Source organism: Oncorhynchus keta, chromosome 27, assembly GCF_023373465.1.
Source record: "Oncorhynchus keta strain PuntledgeMale-10-30-2019 chromosome 27, Oket_V2, whole genome shotgun sequence".
In the NCBI taxonomy this organism is placed as follows: Eukaryota; Metazoa; Chordata; class Actinopteri; order Salmoniformes; family Salmonidae; genus Oncorhynchus; species Oncorhynchus keta.
Genome location: NC_068447.1, coordinates 31,010,155 through 31,033,003, shown reverse-complemented (window position 1 = coordinate 31,033,003; position 22,849 = coordinate 31,010,155). Strand labels below are relative to the sequence as shown.

The 22,849-nt window shown below is 42.2% G+C and overlaps 1 protein-coding gene across 5 annotated transcripts in view; it reads left to right on the top strand.

Moving 5' to 3' along the window:
• Positions 1-22,386, top strand: part of LOC118359802 (guanine nucleotide-binding protein G(I)/G(S)/G(T) subunit beta-1-like) — a 52,353-nt gene extending 29,967 nt beyond the window's left edge. For 3 of the 5 annotated variants that reach the window (XM_035738568.2, XM_035738569.2, XM_035738570.2), the window contains exons 3-11: positions 3,961-3,999; positions 4,459-4,565; positions 8,800-8,863; positions 9,674-9,836; positions 13,267-13,333; positions 13,537-13,738; positions 14,224-14,440; positions 15,691-15,806; positions 20,510-22,386. In XM_035738568.2, coding sequence (XP_035594461.1) covers positions 3,961-3,999; positions 4,459-4,565; positions 8,800-8,863; positions 9,674-9,836; positions 13,267-13,333; positions 13,537-13,738; positions 14,224-14,440; positions 15,691-15,797 — 966 coding nt within the window. In that variant the 3' untranslated portion in view covers positions 15,798-15,806; positions 20,510-22,386. Of the gene's footprint in view, positions 1-3,960; positions 4,000-4,458; positions 4,566-8,799; positions 8,864-9,673; positions 9,837-13,266; positions 13,334-13,536; positions 13,739-14,223; positions 14,441-15,690; positions 15,807-17,769; positions 18,003-19,965; positions 20,132-20,509 lie in introns of those variants that run through there. The other 2 variants (XM_052482169.1, XM_035738571.2) reach the window with 2 other exon arrangements.
• Positions 22,387-22,849: the final 463 nt, after the last annotated feature.

Genomic DNA, 22,849 nt, shown 5'->3' with positions numbered 1-22,849 from the left:
TTGAACAATACGATTTAAAATTTCTGCACTTTAAAATACTTCAAACTATAACTACTCCTGCACCTATTTTAGTCACAGCCAATTCTCTTATAACTCGCTAGCTGCTGTGAAATCTCTCTGCAAGATACTAGTAGCAAGCTGGATGGCAAAAGTGAGTACGGTTTAATGTATTTTTGCGATTCAGTACTGTGGTTTTATTGCAGTTCCATGGTCCAATCATATTGCTCACTATGTCTGCTGCAAAGGGGCAATAGAGCCTTGAGGAAATACGTCTTGATCATTCATGGAAAATTAAAGTGCCGTAAACAAATTGGCTTCCTATTTAAAATGCAGATGGTGAATAACCTATGAAGGAAGAAGTCTGGAGTTTCTGTGCAGGAACAGTCAACTAGCGCAAAAATAGTATTGCAATATTGTCAAACCGTGTCAAACTCACATTGTTTTCATAGTGTATCCTAATTCAGCCGAATGAACATAAAGTTAAACTCACAGGGCCTTGTGCCCCACCTTCCTTGCTTTTCTCATGCGATTGGCCCCACCTTCCATACAGTGTGATGACTGCACTATGCATGTTTGATCAAAGAATAAGGAATTAGAATACTAATTTAGTTCGAGCTATGTTTGAGGCTGTAGTATGTTTGGCTTAGCTCTTACCTCCCTGCCTTTTTCCTTATCCCACTAGGATTCAAGGATACAACAATGCAAACACAAATTCAGCGTGTGTGTGTGTGTGTGTGTGTGTGTGTGTGTGTGTGTGTGTGTATATATATCTAGATTTGGGTAGTGTGCTGTGGGTAGATTTAACAGTGAGTTTGTTGAACAAGTTGGAGGAATGTATAGTAGAGGTAGACCGATTATGATTTTTCAATGCCGATACCAATTATTGGAGGTCCCAAAAAAAACGATACCGCTTAATCGACCGATTTTAAAATATATGTGTTTATGTGTAATAATGACAATTACAACAATACTGAATTAACACTTATTTAAACTTAATATAAACATCAATAAAATCAATTTAGCCTCAAGTAGATCAATAAACATGTTCAATTTGGTTTAAATAATGCAAAAACAACGTTTTGGAGAATAACGTAAAAGTGCTATGTTAGAAAGCTAACGTTTCAGTTCCTTGCTCAGAACATGAGAACATTTGAAAGCTGGTGGTTCCTTTTAACATGAGTCTTCAATATTCCCAGGTAAGAAGTTTTAGGTTGTAGTTAATATAGGACTATTTCCCTCTATACCATTTTGTATTTCACTAAGTGTACAAAACATGAACACCTGCTCTTTCCATGACACGGAATGACCAGGAGAATCCAGGTGGAAGCTATGCTCCCTTATTGATGTCACTTGTTAAATCCACTTAAGTCCGTGATTTCAGCATCGAGTCTTCTTGGGTATGATGCTACAAGCTTGGCACACGCGTATTTGGGGAGTATCTCACAATGTTCTCTGCAGATCCTCTCAAGCTCTGTCAGGTTGGACGGGGAACGTCGCTGCACAGCTATTTTCAGCTCTCTCCAGAGATGTTCGATCGGATTCAAGGCTCTGGCTGGGCCCCTCAAGGACATTCAGAGACTTGTCCAGAAGCCACTCCTGCATTGTCTTGGCTGTGTGCTTAGGGTTGTTGTCCTATTGGAAAGTGAACCTTCGCCCCAGTCTGAGGTCCTGAGCTCTTTGGAGCAGGTTTTCATAAAGGAGTTCTCTGTACTTTGCTACGGTCATCTTTGCCTCAATCCTGACCAGTCTCTCAGTCCCTGCTGCTGGAAACATCCCCACAGCATGATGCTGCCACCACCATGCTTCAATGTAGGGATGGTTCCAGGTGTCTTCGACCTCATGGTTTGGGTTATTCTCTGACATGCACTGTCAGCTGTGGGACCTTCTATAGACTGGTGTGCCTTTCCAAATCATGTTCCATCAATTGAATTTACCACTGGTGGACTTCCAAGTTGTAGAAAAATCTCCAGGATGATCAGTGGGAAAAAGGATGCACCTGAGCTCAATTTCTAGTCTCATAGCAAAGGGTCTGTATAGTTAGGTAAATAGTTTATTTGTTTCAATAATCTAATCCTGTTTTTGATATGTTATTATGGGGTACTGTGTAGATTACTGGGGAAAAAAATTAATCCATGTATGAATACGGAGGTAACCTAAATGTGGGAAAAGTCAAGGAGTCTGAGTACTTTCCGAAGACACTGTAGATCCAAAGGTATGTGGACATACCTGTTGCTGACAGATCAAATCAATCAAATGTTATTTGTCACATTCACATGGTTAGCAGATTTTAATGAGAGTGTAGCGAAATGCTTGTGCTTCTAGTTCCGACAATGCAGTGATAACCAACAAGTAATCTAACTAACAATTCTAAAACTACTGTCTTATACACAGTGTAAGGGGATAAAGAATATGTACATAAGGATATATGAATGAGTGATGGTACAGAGCAGCATACAGTAGATGGTATCGAGTACAGTATATACATATGAGATGAGTATGTAGACAAAGTAAACAAAGTGGCATAGTTAAAGTGGCTAGTGATACATGTATTACATAAGGATGCAGTCAATGATGTACAGTACAGTATATACGTATGCATATGAGATGAATAATGTAGGGTAAGTAACATTCTATAAGGTAGCATTGTTTAAAATGGCTAGTGATATATTTACATCATTTCCCATCAATTCCCATTATTAAAGTGGCTGGAGTTGGGTCAGTGTCGATGACAGTGTGTTGGCAGCAGCCACTCAATGTTAGTGGTGGCTGTTTAACAGTCTGATGGCCTTGAGATAGAAGCTGTTTTTCAGTCTGTGATTCATTCTCTCTATACATTTGAGCACACAGCCATGCAATCTCCGTAGACAAACATTGGCAGTAGAATGGCCTTACTGAAGAGCTCAGTGACTTTCAATGCGGTACCGTCATAGCGTTCCACTTTTCCAACAAGTCAGTTCGTCAAATGTCTGCCCTGCTAGAGCTTCCCCAGGCAACTGTAAGTGATGTTATTGTGAAGTGGAAAAGTCTCAAGGATCAACAACATGAAATTGGTTTTCATGGCTTAGCAGCCGCACACCATCCTGAGATCACCATGCGCAATGCCAAGCGTCGGCTGAAGTGGTATAAAGCTCTCTGCCATTGGACTCTGAGCAGGGGAAACACATTTCTGCCGTGATGAATCACACTTCACCATCTGGCAGTCCAACGGACACATCAGGGTTTGGCAACTGCCAGGAGAACGCTACCTGCCCGACTGCATAATGCCAACTGTAAAGTTTTGTGGAAACGGAATAATGGTCAGTGAACGGAAATCTTAACACTATAGCATAAAATTACATTCTCGATGATTCTGTGTTTACAACTTTGTGGCAACAGTTTAGGGAAGGCCCTTTCCTGTTTCAGCATGACATTGCCCCCGTGCATCAAGCGAGGTGCATACGGAAATGGTTCGTCGATCAGTGTGGCCTGCACAGAGCCCTGACCTCAACCCCATCAAACAACTTTGGGGTGAATTAGAATGCCCACTGCGAACCAGGCCTAATCACTCAACATCAGTGCCTGACCTCACTAATGCTCTTGTGGCTGAATGGAAGCTAGTCCTCGCAGCAGTGTTTCAACATCTAGTGGAAAGCCTTCCCATTAGAGTGGAGAAAGTTATTCCGTCAAAGGGGGGACCAACTCCACATGATTTTGGATTGAGATGTTCATCGAGCAGGTGGCCACGTACTTTTGGTTGTGTAGTGTTAGTAAGTGGTAATGTTTATCCGGTCAGTGGGAATGGTAATTGTCTCCGTGATCACTGAAATTATTGGCTCACCACTTTGATTATTGAGGTGGATTTTATTTTATTTTAAATTTAAATATTGTTACACTATCAAAAGCGTTTGTGGGATAAAATTAAGACTTGGCTATTTCGTTTTTTTGAAAATGAAATATAACTTTTTCTTTCTTAACCTCCAGGATGCCAGGAAAGCGTGTGCGGATGCTACCCTGTCTCAGGTAAGAAACCTTTCCACCTTCATCACTCTGAAACAAACAGATCCATTAGAGTGCAGTTCAGACACGGGGATGGGGAACCACTGAAGTCAACTTCATTATTCAGGATACAGGTAACGTGTCATGTTAAACGTTTTGTCAAAGCTGAGTAATGGTTAAATTGCGATAGGCGAGATGCACTGGGGTTCAATGAGTCTACAGCTCAAAGGCTGAGCGTAACTAGAAGCAGAGATAGCTCACAAGAATAGAGACTGCTCTCGCTTGGCTCCATATGTGTCATCCATCCAACAAATCCTGGAAGCAGCAGCACCCACTCTATTTCTGTAAATGCAACATCATGGGAGCTGATAAAGAAAGGCAATGGTTTCACAGTATAGAACCTAGTAAAGGGCATCCCCATTTCCCATGGAGATACACAGCCTATTGTGTCATGGTCATTGATTGTTTCTCCCTTCCCTTCAGATCACAGCAAACATCGACCCAGTTGGCCGAATTCAGATGCGCACTAGACGGACACTGAGGGGGCATCTGGCAAAAATCTATGCCATGCACTGGGGCACTGACTCGAGGTAATCTTATTTAGCCACTTTCTGTCACTAAATACCCCCCCGCCCCCCAAATCCAGGAAGTGACCATAAAAGGTTGTCTTTTGTAGTTTTCCTGTAAAAAAATATTCCAAGATGCCCCCCCCCCAAAAAAAAAAACATCTGTAATGGTGTGTTTTTGTGGAAAAAAGTTATCTTACATGTTTTTGTGTGCGTACTCTACAGTCACCTCTGAATATGGTCACAGGTGTGTTTTTGTGTGCGCTTCTATGTTTGTGTCGCATGTTTGTGCCGGTATCATTGTGTGTGTATGGGGTGGGATATGTGGGTAGGGAAAACATTCAAAATGGAGTCGTCCTTTGTTCGTGGTGTTGCTGGCTACTCTTCCCTGAGTGCCAGTCAGTGCTGGTGACTGAGCATAGGGGGGCGTCCTAGGAGCCCCCAGCCCAGTCCTGCAGCTTTTACCTCACCTCAGTAACCAGCCAACAAATTACAATACCGCAGGTGTGCCGCTTCGCTCCGCAGAGAGGCCACACCCCACACACCAAACTGCTTTGTCATCTCGCTTTGTTGCTCCGATTCATTTTTATCGCCCCACCCTAATTAAAAGAATAGACCATTCTTAACCGGTGAGCTCACATTGATGCAACAGAAAAATTATTAAAATAATTAGTCCCCAACAGTCACCCCTCCATTTCATATTAACGTGTATTATGGCTGTGACTGTCATGTAATTTTGGATGATGGTAATTCACTGTAATAACAGTTAGAATAGCAAAAAATTGAAATGTACGCAGTTTCTCCTCTCCTGACTGCATGTGCTGCCATAGAAATATAATGAGTAGAACGGGATTCTCATTCAAGTCAATGATGGCATAATGGGTGGACTGGTGGTCATTGCAAGTGTACCCATAGGAGCAAAGCAGAAAGTAAAATATGTGCTGTGATTTGTTGACTCAACTGACATTGCAAAAAAAATAAAAAATCCATTGCATGATTCACATTGAAATTAACATTCTACATTACATTGCATCACAATACCAGGCAGCCATTGCAAGTGTACCCATGAGTTTACCAGTGAAAGTGCCAGGGTTAGAGGTACCCAGACCTATTCTTCTATTCATTCTCGTTCTGTGCTGCTGCTGCGTTGTCGAGGGCATTGCCCAGGCAACAGAAGACTCATTTGCTTATTTCAGCAAGGAGTAACAAGGGAAAGTTTCACGTTGTTTAAGAGTCAATGTTATTGCAGAAACAGACTCAACCTCACAAATGCCCAGTTGGCTGTTCGTTCCACACACACATTTTTCATGACCGTCAGTTATATGTTAATTGTGCCAGCCCTAATGTTTGTCTTTGCTTTGGTGGGTTAAATAATCTAATTAGTCTACCTGTAGCGAAGTGCAGCTGTCCAAAAAGAAGGCATAATGAAAAGAAGTATTGACCTGGAGTCGGGTGCTATTCATGCACATGGTCTGTGTTCCTCCCACTGCTATTTATAGCCCCGTGCCCTGTGGCTCTCATTTAATTGACTCAGTTTATAAAGGGGGGGGATTCCGACTCGCGTTATGCATCCGTAAATGGAACGTAATTTCCTTTTTTTTATGCATTTTTCTCTCAATGCGTATTCTGACCTTGAAGTTAAGCATGAGAATAGTATGCTATTCACCTGCTATTCGTTGGGGGGTGGAGATGTGCCTACAGATACGCCGTAATCTGACCTTGACTTAACACCTTTACGTGTGACAACCATAAATAAGGTCATGCGAACCTGTGGTTCCAAGTTTAAAGCGCGTCTACTTTATTTTTTCCGATAATCTCCGTGCACTGAAATTTATAAATTGATAAGAGCTAGCTAAGTAAGTAGTCTGTTAGAAAGGAATTGTAAATATACACAGCAATTATTTTCGATTTTACCTTTATGATCCCTATAGATGAATGTGTCATATGGAATCAAACTGAAAATCGTAACATGACATGTTGGCCTATCCGGAGCCACCGTCAGCAATACCCACATACATTTATAACTGTCATTTTAGTGTTCGCTTCCTTCAATATATAGTCTTTACCTTTCCTCTGATGTCCGTGTAGTTGTTCCTGAGGGTTGCTAACAATAGTGGATCATATTAGACAGGGCATAACTTTTTTTTTGGTGCACTTTCCCGTTTGCGTCAGGTAGTTTTAAAAAAATCTACCAGCCACTCTGTTTTTTTACCAGACAAAGTATTTATCCCCCTCTAAAATTACACCAACAAAACACAGAAAAAACAGATGCGCAAGCCTTGTAATGTTTCTAAAAGAAATGTATTAGTCAGAAGTAATGTGTGACTTTCAAAATACAGAAATCATACAGGGATGATTTCTGTATTTTGAAAGTTACATATAGTATCTTTAAACTTGAGTGCTGACAAGCAAAACATTTTGGGACTGTCAACAGCGGACTAATGAAACAAATACCAAAATATAGTTTTTGGGTGGAGTTTTCCTTTAAGATAAATGTACTGAAAACCCTATTCAATGCAAAGTCCAAGATAAAATCGGTTGGCCAGCAAGTGAGAGGGTTTTCAGCGTTTTAATTACATTTATTCAGCACACACAAGGGAACCACGCCTGTAAAACCTGTTACACACCGATATAAGGGAAGTCTGAATACGAACTACTGAGAAGTACGTAGCAAAGGCGTACATTTCCTAAGTCTGAATTGTGTTAGTCAGAGTGGGAGTGCTGATCCTAGGATCAGGTCAACTTGTCTGTTATTGTTTTCATTGTACGTTTCATTGGTCTGAAAAGGCCAAACTGATCCTAAGTCAGCACTCCTACTCTGAGGGTTTATGAATATGAGCCCAGGACTCCTTCAGGTTTACACCATAGATTTATAAACCATAGACTTGGTGAAGAGGAACGCCTTCTAAAGCAAGAGTCCCAGTCTCTCACCCATCCCCCTCAATGATGACCCTCAATGAGACAATCTGTCAATCACCAAACCATCTCATTTCGAGTTACCTACTATAAGGATTATATTGGACAGTGAGTTTTAACTGCTGCCTTTCAGGTTGTGCAATGCAGCAGACAATATTTAGTATTTGTCAAACTGCGTCAACAAGGTACATCTCTGATTCCATTTGTTTGTTTTTCATTCACAACAAAGCCTCAACAGTCACTTGGAATGCCTCCATCTGCGTCGAGGTGCGGTAGCCTAATGGAAAAGCAGAAGAAATCCAAATGCCAATGTGTAATAAGTAAATACAAGTGAACGGACCGGCGCTAAGCTAGCAGAAGAGAGCTAGTTAATGTTTTCCGCTTATTGCAGGTGTGTTTAAAAGGTGAGATAATGCGCTGCAATCTCAGTTAAGCATTTTACTCACTCTCTGGAGAAACAGAGTGGACACTGACACACACAACTTGGTTCAAAGTCAACATTCTTTCACAACCCTCCCAAAAGCAAAAAAATAAATCCACACGAGCTTAATTATTTTAGACATTAACATAATCTCCCCCCAAACGCGCTACTTCGACAAGCAGTCAACAGTTTAGTGTGCAAGAGTTGTAAGGCAAGTGTTCCGGAGGTTCACGAAGGCTGTGTTGTCACTGTTACATAAGATGTAAGATGGATTTCATCGGCCTCCACTAACAGCACATGATTTCTAACCACATAGACAGGAAGTGTATGACTCTAATTACTGCCAGAGCTAAAGCTAGCAGCTTTCTCTTTTTTAACCCACTTGCATTTTGACACCCACCACATCCATAATATAGGCGTTAATACATTTTTACACCGTATAACTTCAATTAAATGCACTCTCTCAAATAGCCGCCTGTCCCTTTTTTTAATACCCAGAAAACATCCCAGATTTCAGCAAATAAATTCCAGTTTCAAATAAGTGCCGGGTCAAAATGAATTGTTTCCAAAGTTGCCATGTCCTATTATGATGATGGGGATGTTGTAGAGTACAGTGGTGGGTGTCTTGGTGTGTGTCTGTGTGTATGCATTGGCATGCGTGTGTTAGCATGTGTTTATTACTGTGTGCCTCAGGTAGGTAGGATTTGCATAAGCTGAGCAGGTCCAAAGGGAGCGAATGTGCCCCAACCTCTGTGCATCGGGTGCTGGCTTCCGTGGCGACTCTGTTTTTGATTTGCCCAGATAGCAGCAAGATGCTCCCCGGCCATAAAAGCGCCTGGAAACCACACCGCCCCTAAAATGCAACACATGTTTCCACCCTATGTTCACTGGTTTAATCATTGCTATCCTTTTTCCCCATAGGCTTTTAGTCAGTGCCTCCCAGGATGGTAAACTCATTATTTGGGATAGCTACACCACAAACAAGGTAAGGCTGGCCACATCTTGAAGAATTAAAAGGAATCTATCACATTTGAATGCATATTCTTTTTAGCCTAAAGAAAAAAAATTGAAGTTTTCCACCATTTGTTTCATGACTGTGACATAGGATATCCAGTATATGTGTCATACACTATATATACAAATGTATGTGGACACACCTTCAAATTAGTGGATTCTGCTATTTCAGCTACACCCGTTGCTGACAGGTGTATAAAAATTGAGCACACAGCCGTGCAAACACCGTAGAAAAACATTGGCAGTAGAATGGCCATACTGAAGAGCTCAGTGACTTTCAGTGCTGCACCACCATAGGGTGCCATGTTTCCAACATGTTAGTTATTCACTAGGTTGACAATGCCCCTGTGTACAAAGTGAGGTCCGTACAGAAATTGCTTGTCATGATCGGTGTGGAAGCCCTGACCTCAATCCCATCAAACAACTTTGGGGTCAATTAGAACGCCCACTGCGAGCCAGGCCTAATCGCTCAACATCAGTGCCTGACCTCACTAATGTTCTTGTGGCTGAATGGAAGCAAGTCCTCGCAGCAATGTTCCAACATCTAGTGGAAAGCCTTCCCAGAAGAGTGGAGGCTGTTATAGCAGCAAAGGGGGGGGGGGACCAGCTCCATATTAATGCCAATCATTTTGGATTGAGATGTTCGAGCAGGTGTCCACATACTTTGGGTCATGTAGTGTATGATATATGCTTGGATACCTAGTAAATGTGGTCCTTGCGAGAGTCAATTAGACCCAGAGCCATGCTCCCTCTAACTCTCTGCCCGCCTGGTCTCCCTCAGGTCCACGCCATCCCGCTGCGCTCCTCCTGGGTGATGACTTGCGCTTACGCCCCCTCTGGGAACTACGTGGCCTGTGGTGGCCTGGACAACGTCTGCTCCATCTACAACCTCAAGACCCGCGAGGGGAACGTGCGTGTCAGCCGTGAGCTGGCCGGACACACAGGTACGATAGTCACCCCTTGTTTCCACAAGGCAACGTGTGTGTGTGTGTATGTGTACACACACACACACACACACACACACACACACACACACACACAGCCTACAAAGTACATGCCCCTTGATTTAGTCCACATTGTTGATACAGCCTGTATTGAAAATGGTTCAAATGTATATATATTTTTCCCTCACCCATCTACACGCAATAACCCATAGTGACAAAGTGAAAATATATTTTTACAGAAATGTTTTGCTAATTTATTGAAAATTAAATTTAAAAAAGTATCTCATTTACAAAAGTATTCACACTTTTTGTAGAAGCACCTTTTGGCAACGTTTACAGCTGTAAGTCGTTGCCTTTTCCACACCTGGATTGTGCAGTATTTGCCTATTATTCTTTTCAAAATTCTACAAGATCAACAACCAATTTAACAGATCATTGCTAGACATCCATTTTCAGGTCTTGCCATAGATTTTCAAGTAGATTTATGTCAAAATTGTAATCGGACACTTAGGAACATTCACTGTCTCTTTAGGAAGCAACTGCACGGCCTTGAGTTTTAGGTTATTGTCCTGCTGAAAGGTTCATTCATTTCCCAGTGTCTGGTGGAATGCAGACTGAACTAGGTTTTCCTCTAGGGTTTTGCCTGTGCTTGACTCCATTCTGTTTATTTTCTATCCTGAAAAACGACCCAGTCCTTAACGATTACAAGCATACCCAAAACATGATGCAGCCGCCACCACTATACTTGAAAATATGGTGAGCGGTAGTCAGTAATGGTAGTCAGTAATGTATTGGATCTGCCCCAAACAACACTTTTTGTTTTCAGGACAAAAATGTGATAGCGTATTTATTTAAAATAAAATAAAAATGTCACCCCCTTTTCTCCCCCATTTTGTGATATCCAATTGGTGGTTAGTCTTGTCCCATCGCTGCAACTTCCCTATGGATTCAGCAGAGGAGAAGGTCGAGAGCTGTGCGTCCTTCAAAAAACACAACCCAACCAAGCCGCACTGCTTCTTGACACAATGCTGCTTATGCCGGAAGCCAGCCGCACCAATGTGTCGGAGGAAACACCGTACACCTGGCGACCGTGTCAGCGTTCATTGCGCCCGGCCTGCCACAGGAGTTGCTAGTGACAAGAACATCCCTGCCCGCCAAACACCCGCCCCATGGGTCTCTCAATCGCGGCCGGCTTTGATAGAGCCTTGACTAGAACCAGAATCTCGAGTGGCATAGCTAGCACTGCAATGCAGTGCCTTAGACCACTGTGCCACTCAGGAGGCCTAAAGAGTTAATTGCTTTGCCACATTTTTTGAAGGATTACTTAACTGCCTTATTTTTACTGTCAATTAGGTTATGACTGGAGTAACTGCAATGTTGTTGATCTGTCAGGTTTCTCTTATGCCAGCCATTAAACTGTGTAACTGTTTTAAAGTCTATTGGCCTCTTGTTGAAATCCCTGAGCGGTGTTCTTCCTCTCTGGGTATGATGCTTCGAACTTGGCACACCTGTATTTTGGGAGTTTCTCCCATTCTTCTCTGCAGATCCTCTCAAGCTCTGTCAGGTTGGATGGGGAGAATCGCTGCACAGCTATTTTTAGGTCTCCAGAGATATTCGATCAAGTTCAAGTCCGGGTTCTGGCTGGGCCGTTCGAGGACATTCAAAGACATATCCCTAAGCCACTCTTGCCTTGTCTTGGCTGTGTGCTTAGGGTTGTTGTCCTGTTGGAAGGTGAACCTTCGCCCCAGTCTGAGAACCTGCTCCAAAGAGCTCAGGACTTCATCAAGGATCTCTGTACTTTGCTACGTTACGCATTCCCTCGATCCTGACGAGTCTCACAGGCCCTGCCGCTGAAAAACATCCCAACAGCATGATGCTGCCACCACCATGCTTCACCGTAGGGATTGTGCCAGATTTCCTCCAAATGTGATGCTTTGCATTCAGGCCAAAGGGTTTCATCAGACCTGAGAATCTTATTTCTCATGGTCAGAGTATTTAGGTGCGTTTTGGGAAACTCCAAGCGTGTCGTCCTGCCTTTTTACTGAGTGGCTTCTGTCTTGCCACTACCATAAAGGCCTGATTGGTGAAGTGCTGCAGAGATGGAAGTCCTTCTGGAAGGTTCTCCCATCTCCACAGAGGAACTCTGGAGCTCTGTCAGAGTGACCATCGGGTTCTTGGTCCCCTCTGTGACCAATGCCCTTCTCCCCCTATTGCTCAGTTTTGCTGGGCAGCCAGCTCTAGGAAGAGTCTTGGTTGTTCCAAACTTCTTCCATTTAAGAATGATCGATTCCACTGTTTTCTTGGACCTTAAATACTGCATAAATGTTTTAGTACCCTCCCTCAGATCTGTCCCTCGACAATATCCTGTCTTGGAGCTCTACGGACAATTCCTTCGACCTCATGGCTTGGTTTTTCCTCTGACGTGCACTGTCAACTGTGGGGCCTTAAATAGACACGTGTGCCTTTCTAGATCATGTCCAATCGATTGAATTTACCACAGGTGGACTCCAAGTTGTTTGAACGTCTCAAGGTTGATCAATGGCAAACAGGTTGCACCTGAGCTCAATTTCGAGTCTCATAGCAAAGGGTCTGAATACTTATGTAAATAAGGTATTTCAGTTTTTTTTCTTAACCTGTTTTCGCTTTGTCATTATCGGGTGTTGTGTGTTGAACATAAAACATTTATATTATCCATTTTAGAATAAGGCTGTAAAGTAACAAAATGTGGAAAAGGTGAAGGGGTCTGAATGCTTTCCGAATACACTGTATTTAGACTTGCCATGACAAAGGGGTTGAATACTTATTGACTCAAACCATTTCAGCGTTTTCATTTTTAATTGATTTGTAAAAATGTTGACAAACATAATTCCACATTAACATTATGGGGTAGGCCAGGCACAACAAATATCTAAATATAATCCATTTTAAATTCGGGCTCGAACAACACAATGTGGTAAAAGTCGAGGGGTGTGAGTATTTTCTACAGGCGCTGTACATGCAAACGCACACAGCTAGCGCACCTGTGACACATGATAGACCATGGTTAACCACCACTTTACAAGACAGGTATTGTTTATGCACACTATTTTTTATTTATTAACCAGTGCCTTGGAAGTCTTGAATGCGTTCAATACCACTGATTTTAGTCTCACATGACAGGACCCATGTCTGTCAGCTCACTGTGAAAAGTTGTTTGTGTTATTGAGTGGGTTCTGTTGTACTTGCACACGTTCATTTCCTATAGTCTTCATTTATATTGTACCATTTTGGTGGTAAGGCTAATATAATGTACATACTGGGTCAAGGCCTGTAATGTAGTTCCTCCTTGTATCTTTAGACCATTTCCCCTGTTTTGTGACTGCTTCTCAGTGCTGACTGTCTCAAATCAAATCATGTCTGATGACTGACTTAATTCTGCTGTGGCCTCCAGGTTACCTGTCCTGTTGTCGCTTCGTGGATGACACCAAGATCGTCACCAGCTCTGGAGATACCACGTGGTGAGTGGGGGAACTGTGCCTGCCTGCCTCCCCCTTCCCATGTTCACTGAGTGGATATGCCACCATACACTGTTTGTTAAAGTTGAGGTTAAACGCAACGGCGAATATCTGAATGCATCCCAAGAGTATGGCGGAAAACAGTCATTCCAAACGCCTCAAACTCTTTTTTTTTTTTTTTTTCCCCCTGCCTCTCCTTCCCCCAGTGCTCTCTGGGACATTGAGACGGGCATGCAGACGACCACGTTCGCCGGCCACACCGGCGATGTCATGAGCCTGTCGCTTGCGCCCGACACGCAGCTGTTTGTGTCCGGGGCGTGCGACGCTTCCGCCAAGCTCTGGGACGTCAGAGAAGGAATGTGCCGACAAACCTTCACTGGGCACGAGTCGGACATTAATGCCATCTGCGTAAGCCAATCACACGATCCGACCACCGGTCAACCTGTGTAGCTACACTTCCATTCAGAATGGAGCCGCACACTCTAACCTACAGCGTCAGTATCTTTTGTCACTAGCTTTTCGGCAGAAAGCCTACCACGTCAGAGGTTTTCTTTTGCTACGAGACATAGAGACTTCAATATGGACATTGTATATACACTAGCATGGATTCTGTGATACGTGTAGAAGTGTGAATGTGGACATGCTTCATCTGTATCTATTGTCCCTTGTGTATTTTGTATGGATGGTCACTTGGTCAATACCAAGCACTTTACATTATGAAAGGGTGAAGTCACTACCAATGTGTAGCACCCACCTTGATAATGCCATGGCAACCATTATGCACTAGCTCATTACACACTGACACATACACTGCACGTAGAGTGATGAGGAAGATCTTATCGGACCTAGCCTCATACCATCTCTCCCTCTCCCCTCTTTCCCATCCCTCCCAGTTCTTCCCCAATGGTAACGCCTTTGCCACGGGCTCAGATGACGCAACCTGCAGGCTCTTTGACCTGCGCGCCGACCAGGAGCTGATGGTCTACTCCCATGACAACATTATCTGTGGCATCACCTCAGTGGCGTTCTCCAAGAGCGGCCGCCTGCTGCTCGCCGGCTACGACGACTTCAACTGCAACGTGTGGGATAGCCTCAAGGCCGACCGTGCAGGTGACCAGCGGGCGGGTGTGAGGGTTTTTTTTTTAAACGCCCAAATCACAGGTCTAGGATCAGAGCACAGTACTCCCAAACCTTAATGGTTAATAACTGACCCTAAATCTATGGGCCACCTCATCATTGGGGCGGCAGCGTAAGCCTAGTGGTTAGTGCGTTGGACTAGTAACCGAAAGGTTGCAAGTTCAATTCCCCGAGCTGACAAGGTACAAATCTGTCGTTCTGCCCCTGAACAAGGCAGTTCCTAGGCCGTCATTGAAAATAAGAATTTGTTCTTAACTGACTTGCCTAGTTAAATAAAGGTAAAATACATTTAATACACATTTTTTTAAATCATACTTTGAGGCCACCATGATGATGACAACAGTATAGTGGAGTACAGTACAGTGGTCAAGCTAGGTTCCTGATGTTATTGCGAAGGCTATACACATATATTTGACGTCATCAGCCAAAACGCTGTAGGCCTGTACAGCTCCCTGTATTGGAACAGGGTGGAATGTAGCTAGAGGAGCCAGGGCTGGTGGAGGGGGGGGTGGGTTGAAATGGACTAGATGTGGGGTGTCCCTGGGGGACATTGATTTAGAGCACCTAGTGGTCTCTTGTGGTACAGAAATTACTGGGGTTCAATAGGTATCAGATGACAGCAGGGTTACTTTAGTTGAGCACATCGGCGGTACCGTCTGCAGCCACGCAATTGATCAGTTTTGTAGCCAGGCTAGTTCCTCAAGCACAGCAGGGATACTTCATACATGCAACATTACTAGACAAGATATAAAGCAGATTGAACAGGAGAATTCACAATTATCCACCCTTTTCCAGAATTGAGCACTTAGACTTCCTGTCATCGATTCAAAAGCATAGGACTGATGTAAGCATTGGCTAGAGGGAGTTTTCACTGTTAAATCCATGACAGCCATTGTACAAGTGAAGGCTAGTTTGTACAGCAGCAGGGTTTGTGGATATAGCCCCTGCTGTTTTGCTTGCTCCAGCAGTTGATCTGGTCCCACAGAGGCATGAATTGCTAAGTTCTATTGATTACATATGTGGTCTGGATAAGAGATGGGTCTGCCACACACACACACTTGTACTAGCAACATTTTCTATTAACTGATTTTACCGATGTACAACAGAATAGAACTGGTACACAGCCACATCTTTAATGGAATCTTTTATAGAGTGGCGTTGGCTAAGCGTGTTGTGATATATCATGGCCTGACTTCTAACCGCTGACCCTGCTCTGTCCCTAGGTGTCCTGGCTGGACATGACAACCGTGTCAGCTGCTTGGGTGTGACTGATGACGGCATGGCCGTGTCAACAGGGTCCTGGGACAGCTTCCTCAAGATCTGGAACTAGAGTCTGAAGGTAACTGCACAGCGTAGCCGCCCTTCCACCACAAGTGTGCCCGACATGCCATGGCACTCTAAGATGTATTGCTGATTTGCTCCACATTTATTTATTGATGCTTAAAGGGATACTTCTGTATTTTTTCATGTACACTCTATATACGAAAGTATGTGGACACCCCTTCAAATTAGTGGAATTTGCTCTTTCAGCCACACCCATTGCTGACAGGTGTATAAAATCAAGCACACAGCCATGCAATCTCCATAGACAAACATTGGCAAAATGGCCCATACTGAAGAGCTCAGTGACTTTCAATGTGTCACCTTTGTAGGATGCCACCTTTCCATCAAGTCAGCATGTCAAATTTCTGCCCTGCTAGAGCTTCCCTGGTCAACTGTAGGTGCTGTTATTGTGAAGTGGAAATTACTAGGAGTATCAAGGGCTCAGCCGCGAAGTGGTAGGCCACACAAACTCACAGAAAGTCTGTCCTCCGTTGCAACACACTACCGAGTTCCAAACTGCCTCTGGAAGCAACGTCAGCACTGTAACTGTTTGTCGGGAGCTTCATGAAATGGGTTTCCATGGCCAAGCAGCCGCACCACAAGCCTAAGATCACCATGCGCAATGCCAAGCGTCGGCTGGAGTGGTGTAAAGCTCACCGCCATTGGACTCTGGAGAAGTGAAATCATGTTCTCTGGAGTGATTAATCACGCGTCACCATCTGCGTAGTGCCAACTGTAAAGTTTGGTGGAGGAGGAATAATGTTCTCAGGCTGTTTTTTATGATTCGGGCTAGGCCCTTAAGTTCCAGTGACTAGAAATCAACACTACAGCATACAATGTCATTCTATGACATTTCTGTGCTTCCAACTTTGTGGGAAGGCCCTTTCCTGTTTCAGCATGACAATGCCCCCGTGCACAAAGTGAGGTCCATATAATTTTTTTTGTCAAGATTGGTGTTGAAGAACTTGACTGGCCTGCACAGAGCCCTGACCTCAACCCCATCGAACACCTTTGGGATGAATTGGAACACCGACTGCGAGCCAGGCCAAATTGCCCAAAATCAGTGCCCGGCCTCACTAATGCTCTTGTGGCTGAATAGATGCAAGTCCCCGCAGCAATGTTCCAACATCTAGTGGAAACACTTCCCAGAAGAGTGGAGGATGTTATAGCAGCAAAGGGGGGACCAACTCCTCGAAGGTGTCCACATACATTTGGTCATGTAGTGTATGTCTTGGTGTCCAGTATGAAGGAAGTTAGAAGTATTTTCGCTAGCCAATGCTAACTAGCATTAGCTCAATGACTGGAAGTTAATGGGTATATGCTAGCATGCTAGCAGATATCCATGGACTTCCAGTCTGCGCTAACATTAGTTAACAATTGAGCTGGTGCTAGTTAGCAACTTCCTTCAAACTGCACGCAAAGACATAACTGTATCCACAAGTTAATCTGACTCAGGTAAAGTAAATAAAGGGCTTCATTGCCAAGTATCCCTTTAAATGTAATATGTGTATATTGCTGTGGTTCTACTCTGGATATCATTTTTCAACTGGAAAGGTTCCAAAATATCTGGAGGGAGACTTTAACTTCAGTGCATATAAACATCTCAATATGATTTACAGTAACATAGACACCGTAAAGTAAGGCATGAATGCATGGTTGAGTTGAATACTAATGTATTTGTACTTGCACTGTTTCTCCTGGTTGTTTCATTATGTCCTATAGTTCCTCTATAAATGCCATCTAGTTCCTGTACAGCTATGTCAGTAACCAGAATGAGATAATTACTCCGCTGAACACTATGCAGATACGCTATATGAAACTAAATATACTGAATGTAAACTGGACAAAGTAGCCTGTGGTTTCAAATGAGTTACTTTGTATTCACATGCAACACCAACAAGTAAAGATGCCATGTAGTTGCACTTCATAAAGTGGGAATGCAGTCTGTCAGTTGATGGATAAAATGGGTTTCTCTATAGGGAACCATGTACCAGTTTAACTTGGATGAAGATAGCTGAGGAAATGTCAGCTCTGTTATATCAAAAATCAACTTCGCCTCGATAACTGGTCATGGGATTTGGTAGCAACAACATTGAGTCACAATCAGTTGACTCTTGTAAAAATTTCAATTCTATAACCGCTTACTGTACCTATGTTTGTTTGTCCTGTACAACTGTGGTCCTTCATACTTTTAATAAAAGCTTTTAGTGAATGTGTGTGTGATATCTATATATATTTAACCAGGCAAGTCTGTTAAGATATTCTTATCCGGTTGTGATACAGCCTGGAATCGAACCAGGGTCTGTAGTGACTCCTCTAGCACTGAGATGCAGTGCCTTAGACCGCTGCGCCACTCGGGAGCCCAATACATCCACCAACGTCTTCCTCATTTGGGTTGCTTGTACTACGTATGCTGAGATTCAATTGGGTCCGTGCCATCTGGGATCCTTGGGACGTCCCAATTCCATTTCAATTTAAAATTGTCCTGGTAAGGGGTAAGGTTTAGGGTAGGGACTAGAGGCCGACCGATTATGATTTTTCAACGCCTATACTGATTATTGGAGGACAAAAAAAAGCCAATACCAATTAATCGGAAGATTGATTATTTTTTTATATATATTTTTGTAATCACAATTACAGCAATACTGAATGTACAATGAACACTTATTTTAACTTATATAAATTGTCTCAAATGAATTAATGAAACATGTTCAATTTGGTTTAAATAATTGATTGATTATATGCAACGCAAAACAAGCTAGTTAATCTAGTAATATCATCAACCATGTGTAGTTAACTAGTGATTATGTGAAGATTGATTGTTTTTGTATAAGAAGTTTGCTAGCAACTTACCTTGGCTCCTTGCATACACAAGGTCATTTTGATGCTGCACTCGCTTAACGGGTGGTCAGCCTGCCACGCAGTCTCCCTGTGGATTGCAACGAAATCGTCCATAATCGGCATCCAAAAAGGCTGATTACCAATTTGTTATATGAACTTGAAATTGGCCCTGATCGTTTCTCAGCTAGGATATAGATTGATCTCATCACCCTTGCCAAATGTATTTCAGAGTGGAGTGTATATATTTAGTAGAACTGAATATTATGTCCTCTACAGTCGTGGCCAAAGGTTTTGAGAATGACACAAATATTAATTTCCACAAAGTTGGCTGCTTCAGTGTCTAGATATTTTTGTCAGATGTTACTATGGAATACTGAAGTATAATTACAAGCATTTCATAAGTGTCAAAGGCTTTTATTGACAATTACATGAAGTTGATGCAAAGAGTCGATATTTGCAGTGTTGACTCTTCTTTTTCAAGACCTCTGCAATCCGCCCTGGCATGCTGTCAATTAACTGCTGGGCCACATCCTTACTGATGGCAGCCCATTCTTGCATAATCAATGCTTGGAGTTTGTCAGAATTCGTGGGGTTTTGTTTGTCCACCTGCCTTTTTGTGGATTGATCACAAGTTTTCAATGGTATTAAGGTCTGGGGAGTTTCCTGGCCCTGGACCCAAAATATCAATGTTTTGTTCCCTGAACCACTTAGTTATCACTATTGCCTTATGGCAATGGGCTCCACCAAACTGTTAGTAGATGGTTGGGAGAAGTTGCTCTCGGAAGGTGTGTTGGTACCATTCTTTATTCATGGCTGTTCTTAGGCAAAATTGTGAGTGAGCCCACTCCCTTGGTTGAGAAGCAACCCCACACATGAATGGTCTCAGGATGCTTTACTGTTGGCATGACACAGGACTGATGGTAGAGTTTACCTTGTCTTCTCCGGACAAGCTTTTTTCCGGATGCCCCAAACAATCGGAAAAGGGATTCATCAGAGAATATGACTTTACCCCAGTCCTCAGCAGTCCAATCCCTGTACCTTTGCAGAATATCAGTCTCCCTGATGTTTTTCCTGCCTGCTGCCATTCCTGAGCAAGCTCTGTACTGGTAGTGCCCCGATCCCGCAGCTGAATCAACTTTAGGAGAGTGTCCTGGCGCTTGCTGGACTTTCTTGGGCGCCCTGAAGCCGCCCTCACAACAATTGAACCGCTCTCCTTGAAATTCTTGATGATCCAATAAATGGTTGATTTAGGTTCAATCTTACTGGCAGCAAAATCCTTGCCCGTGAAGCCCTTTTTGTGCAAAGCAATGATGACGGCACATGTTTCTTTGCAGGTAACCATGGTTGGCAGAGGAAGAACACTGATTCCAAGCACCACCCTCCTTTTGAAGCTTCCAGTCTGATATTCAAACTCAATCAGCATGACAGAGTGATCTCCAGCCTTGTCCTTGTCAACACTCACACCTGTGTTAACGAGAGAATCTGGTCTTTTTTGTGGCAGGGCTGAAATGTGGTGGATTGTTTTGGGGGGGTCAGTTCATTTGCATGGCAAAGAGGGACTTTGCAATTAATCTGATCACTCTTCATAACATTCTGGAGTATGTCAATTGCCATCATACAACCTGAGGCTGCAGACTAATATTAATATTTGTGTAATTCTCAAAACTTTTGGCCACGATTGTAGTCTGAATGTGTCTGCTGCATCCTGGAGGTGAACATGGGAGTTGGCCAACAATGAATTGTAGCTCACCATTGACGACGAAGTTTAGAAATTTAAGAAGTTACAATTGTCTACAATTACTATGCACTTTTAGGAGGTACTTTTGTTGCAAATAACAATAATGCACATTTTCTTCTTTGTGTCCCGCCTTTTTTCAGATGGCATCTGGACTCCGAAGTTGAGTGGAAGACTATTCCAAAATGTTCAATTTTATTGCATATCCAATCTTCTCAAAACCATGAAACTGACTCCAACCCCCAAAAACTACCAAGGGAAAAATTCTCTCCTTCTCATTTAAAAGAAGAGCACAATTGTTTCACTCAGCTAAAAAGATGAGGAATTTCAGTGGAATGGAATGGGGGAGAGAATTGTGCATTCGTCCTGGGACCATTTTCTGATATTGTGTCATAAGAAAATACATTCACCCCCATGCAAATGTGTAATCCATCTTCAATACACAGGTTTGAGTGAAGGTAATCTACACAACGGTGATTTAACTCTTGATAGCTTTTTGGTCATGTTTATTTTTCCCCCACCTTTATTTTTGGTTCAGGGAACTAGATCAGTGACCTGTTGGTAAAATGAGGATGGAGAGCTTTGTTTTATCAGTCTTGATATAGTTTAGAGTCAAGTTTTGTAGGTTGGAAATAAAAATGACAAATTATCGTCATCTTAATCACATCAGAAAAAAAGTCAAGAGAATTGAGCTTCAGCAGGGAGTCGAGTCCATGAGCCACCAACAGGAGGATCTGGCCATTCTGTATATTTAGTCCCAAGATACTTAACTATTTGTTTATTTTTTTCTGTTTAGTCACAAATGTTTGTTTGCACAAATTTAAACTTTGCATGTATAGAATAATGTTTCAAGAAAAGTTAACTAACCAAGCATATTCTGTTTATGATAATGAATGCTCATTTTCAAAATGAAAACAAACAACATTTTAACCATTCTCTTCACCTTTTGTTGGGCGACAATGTAGAATAATTAAATGAAGATTAACCCATTGGTTCACTTTCTTCGTTTTATTTCTGTTTTGTTACCCTTTTGATGACCGTGGTTGCGACCGGAGAAGTGATTTCGTTGGGTAGGGAGGCCTCTACTTATTACCCCGGTTTCATTCAACAGAGGTGCCCATTCCGTGCTTGGAAATGCAGTGACTACTCTGTGAATGACATGTTGTATAAATCAATGTTTGAAAATAATGATAATGAAGCTTTTTAAGTTAAAAAATAAAATAAAAAATATTTTGGCTTTCTGCCATGGGTGGGTTAACTCTTAGAATCGCATGCTGTAGAATTGCTTAAAAAGAGGTGCATATAGAACTAAGTCCTTTTGATGTTTTTCTTTAAGAAAATAACCTGTTAAATATATCATTACAATGGTATTTATCTTGTTTTTGGCTACTCTGCATACATAATTCAATTAAAATGTCAAGCCTATGCACTTGAGAGAAGCAAACACCACAGCATAACAAATGGTTACCTGGTCTTACAATATCCATTCTTGGGATGGATTCCTTGATAAAAGTAATGTAAACATTTAAAACATATGCACACACAAATGGAACAAATACATTTTCATTCCTTCTGTAGCAAACAAATTCCAGGGACAAAGAAAATAAACATTTTGTAACAAACAGGTTTTTTTCTGTCCTTTAATAATAAAAAAGAAAAAACTTGCAGCATTTGAATGACATAATTTTCTGTTCCCCTCCTTGTGTAAACACTTTCTTTAGCAGTAGTGGCATTTTTTTCCCCCATTCTGTTTTTTCTTTGAAACATTCTGTACAAAAATGTGCTGTATTTGTGCGTTAGGCCTGGAGTTGGCAACAAAGAAAATCAATACAGAAATATTAAATAAAATTCATTTTTCTTTTCTTGCCATGAAATAACTGTAGATCTCTGCACCCAGCTGTTCCCTTCTCACCTTTTGTATTTAAAGTCAGTCAGTGTACAACCGAAAGCTGGCTGCAAGATAGAAATTATATTAAAATGTACTGTTATTTAAGATTAAATAAAAAGCAGTTTGAGATGATCTGTTGTGTTCCGAGTTTAATTCTGCAAATGTGTGATTATGCAAGTAAAAATGTTAGTTATTGTAATTACATTGAAGTCTTGTCATTTCTACTTTTAAAATACACTGTCATTATAGTTATTGAGGCCTAGCAGTTAGAGCATTGGGCCAGTAACCGAAAGGTTGCTGATTCGAAAACCTGAGCAGACAAGGTGAAAAATCTGTTCTGTGCCCTTGAGCAAGGCATTTAACCCTAATTTGCTAAAGTGGTGGCGTCCAACTATGGCTGACCCTGTAAAACAACACATTTCACTGCACCCTATCCGGTGTATGTGGCAAAACATATATTTAAATATATATATATATATATATTTACTATAGCAAACACATGCAGAATAATTTATAGTAAGTTCATTAAACTAAGGACAAATTTGTTGAACCACCTACGATCCCAACTCAGGAGATGCGCATTTCACATATTAGA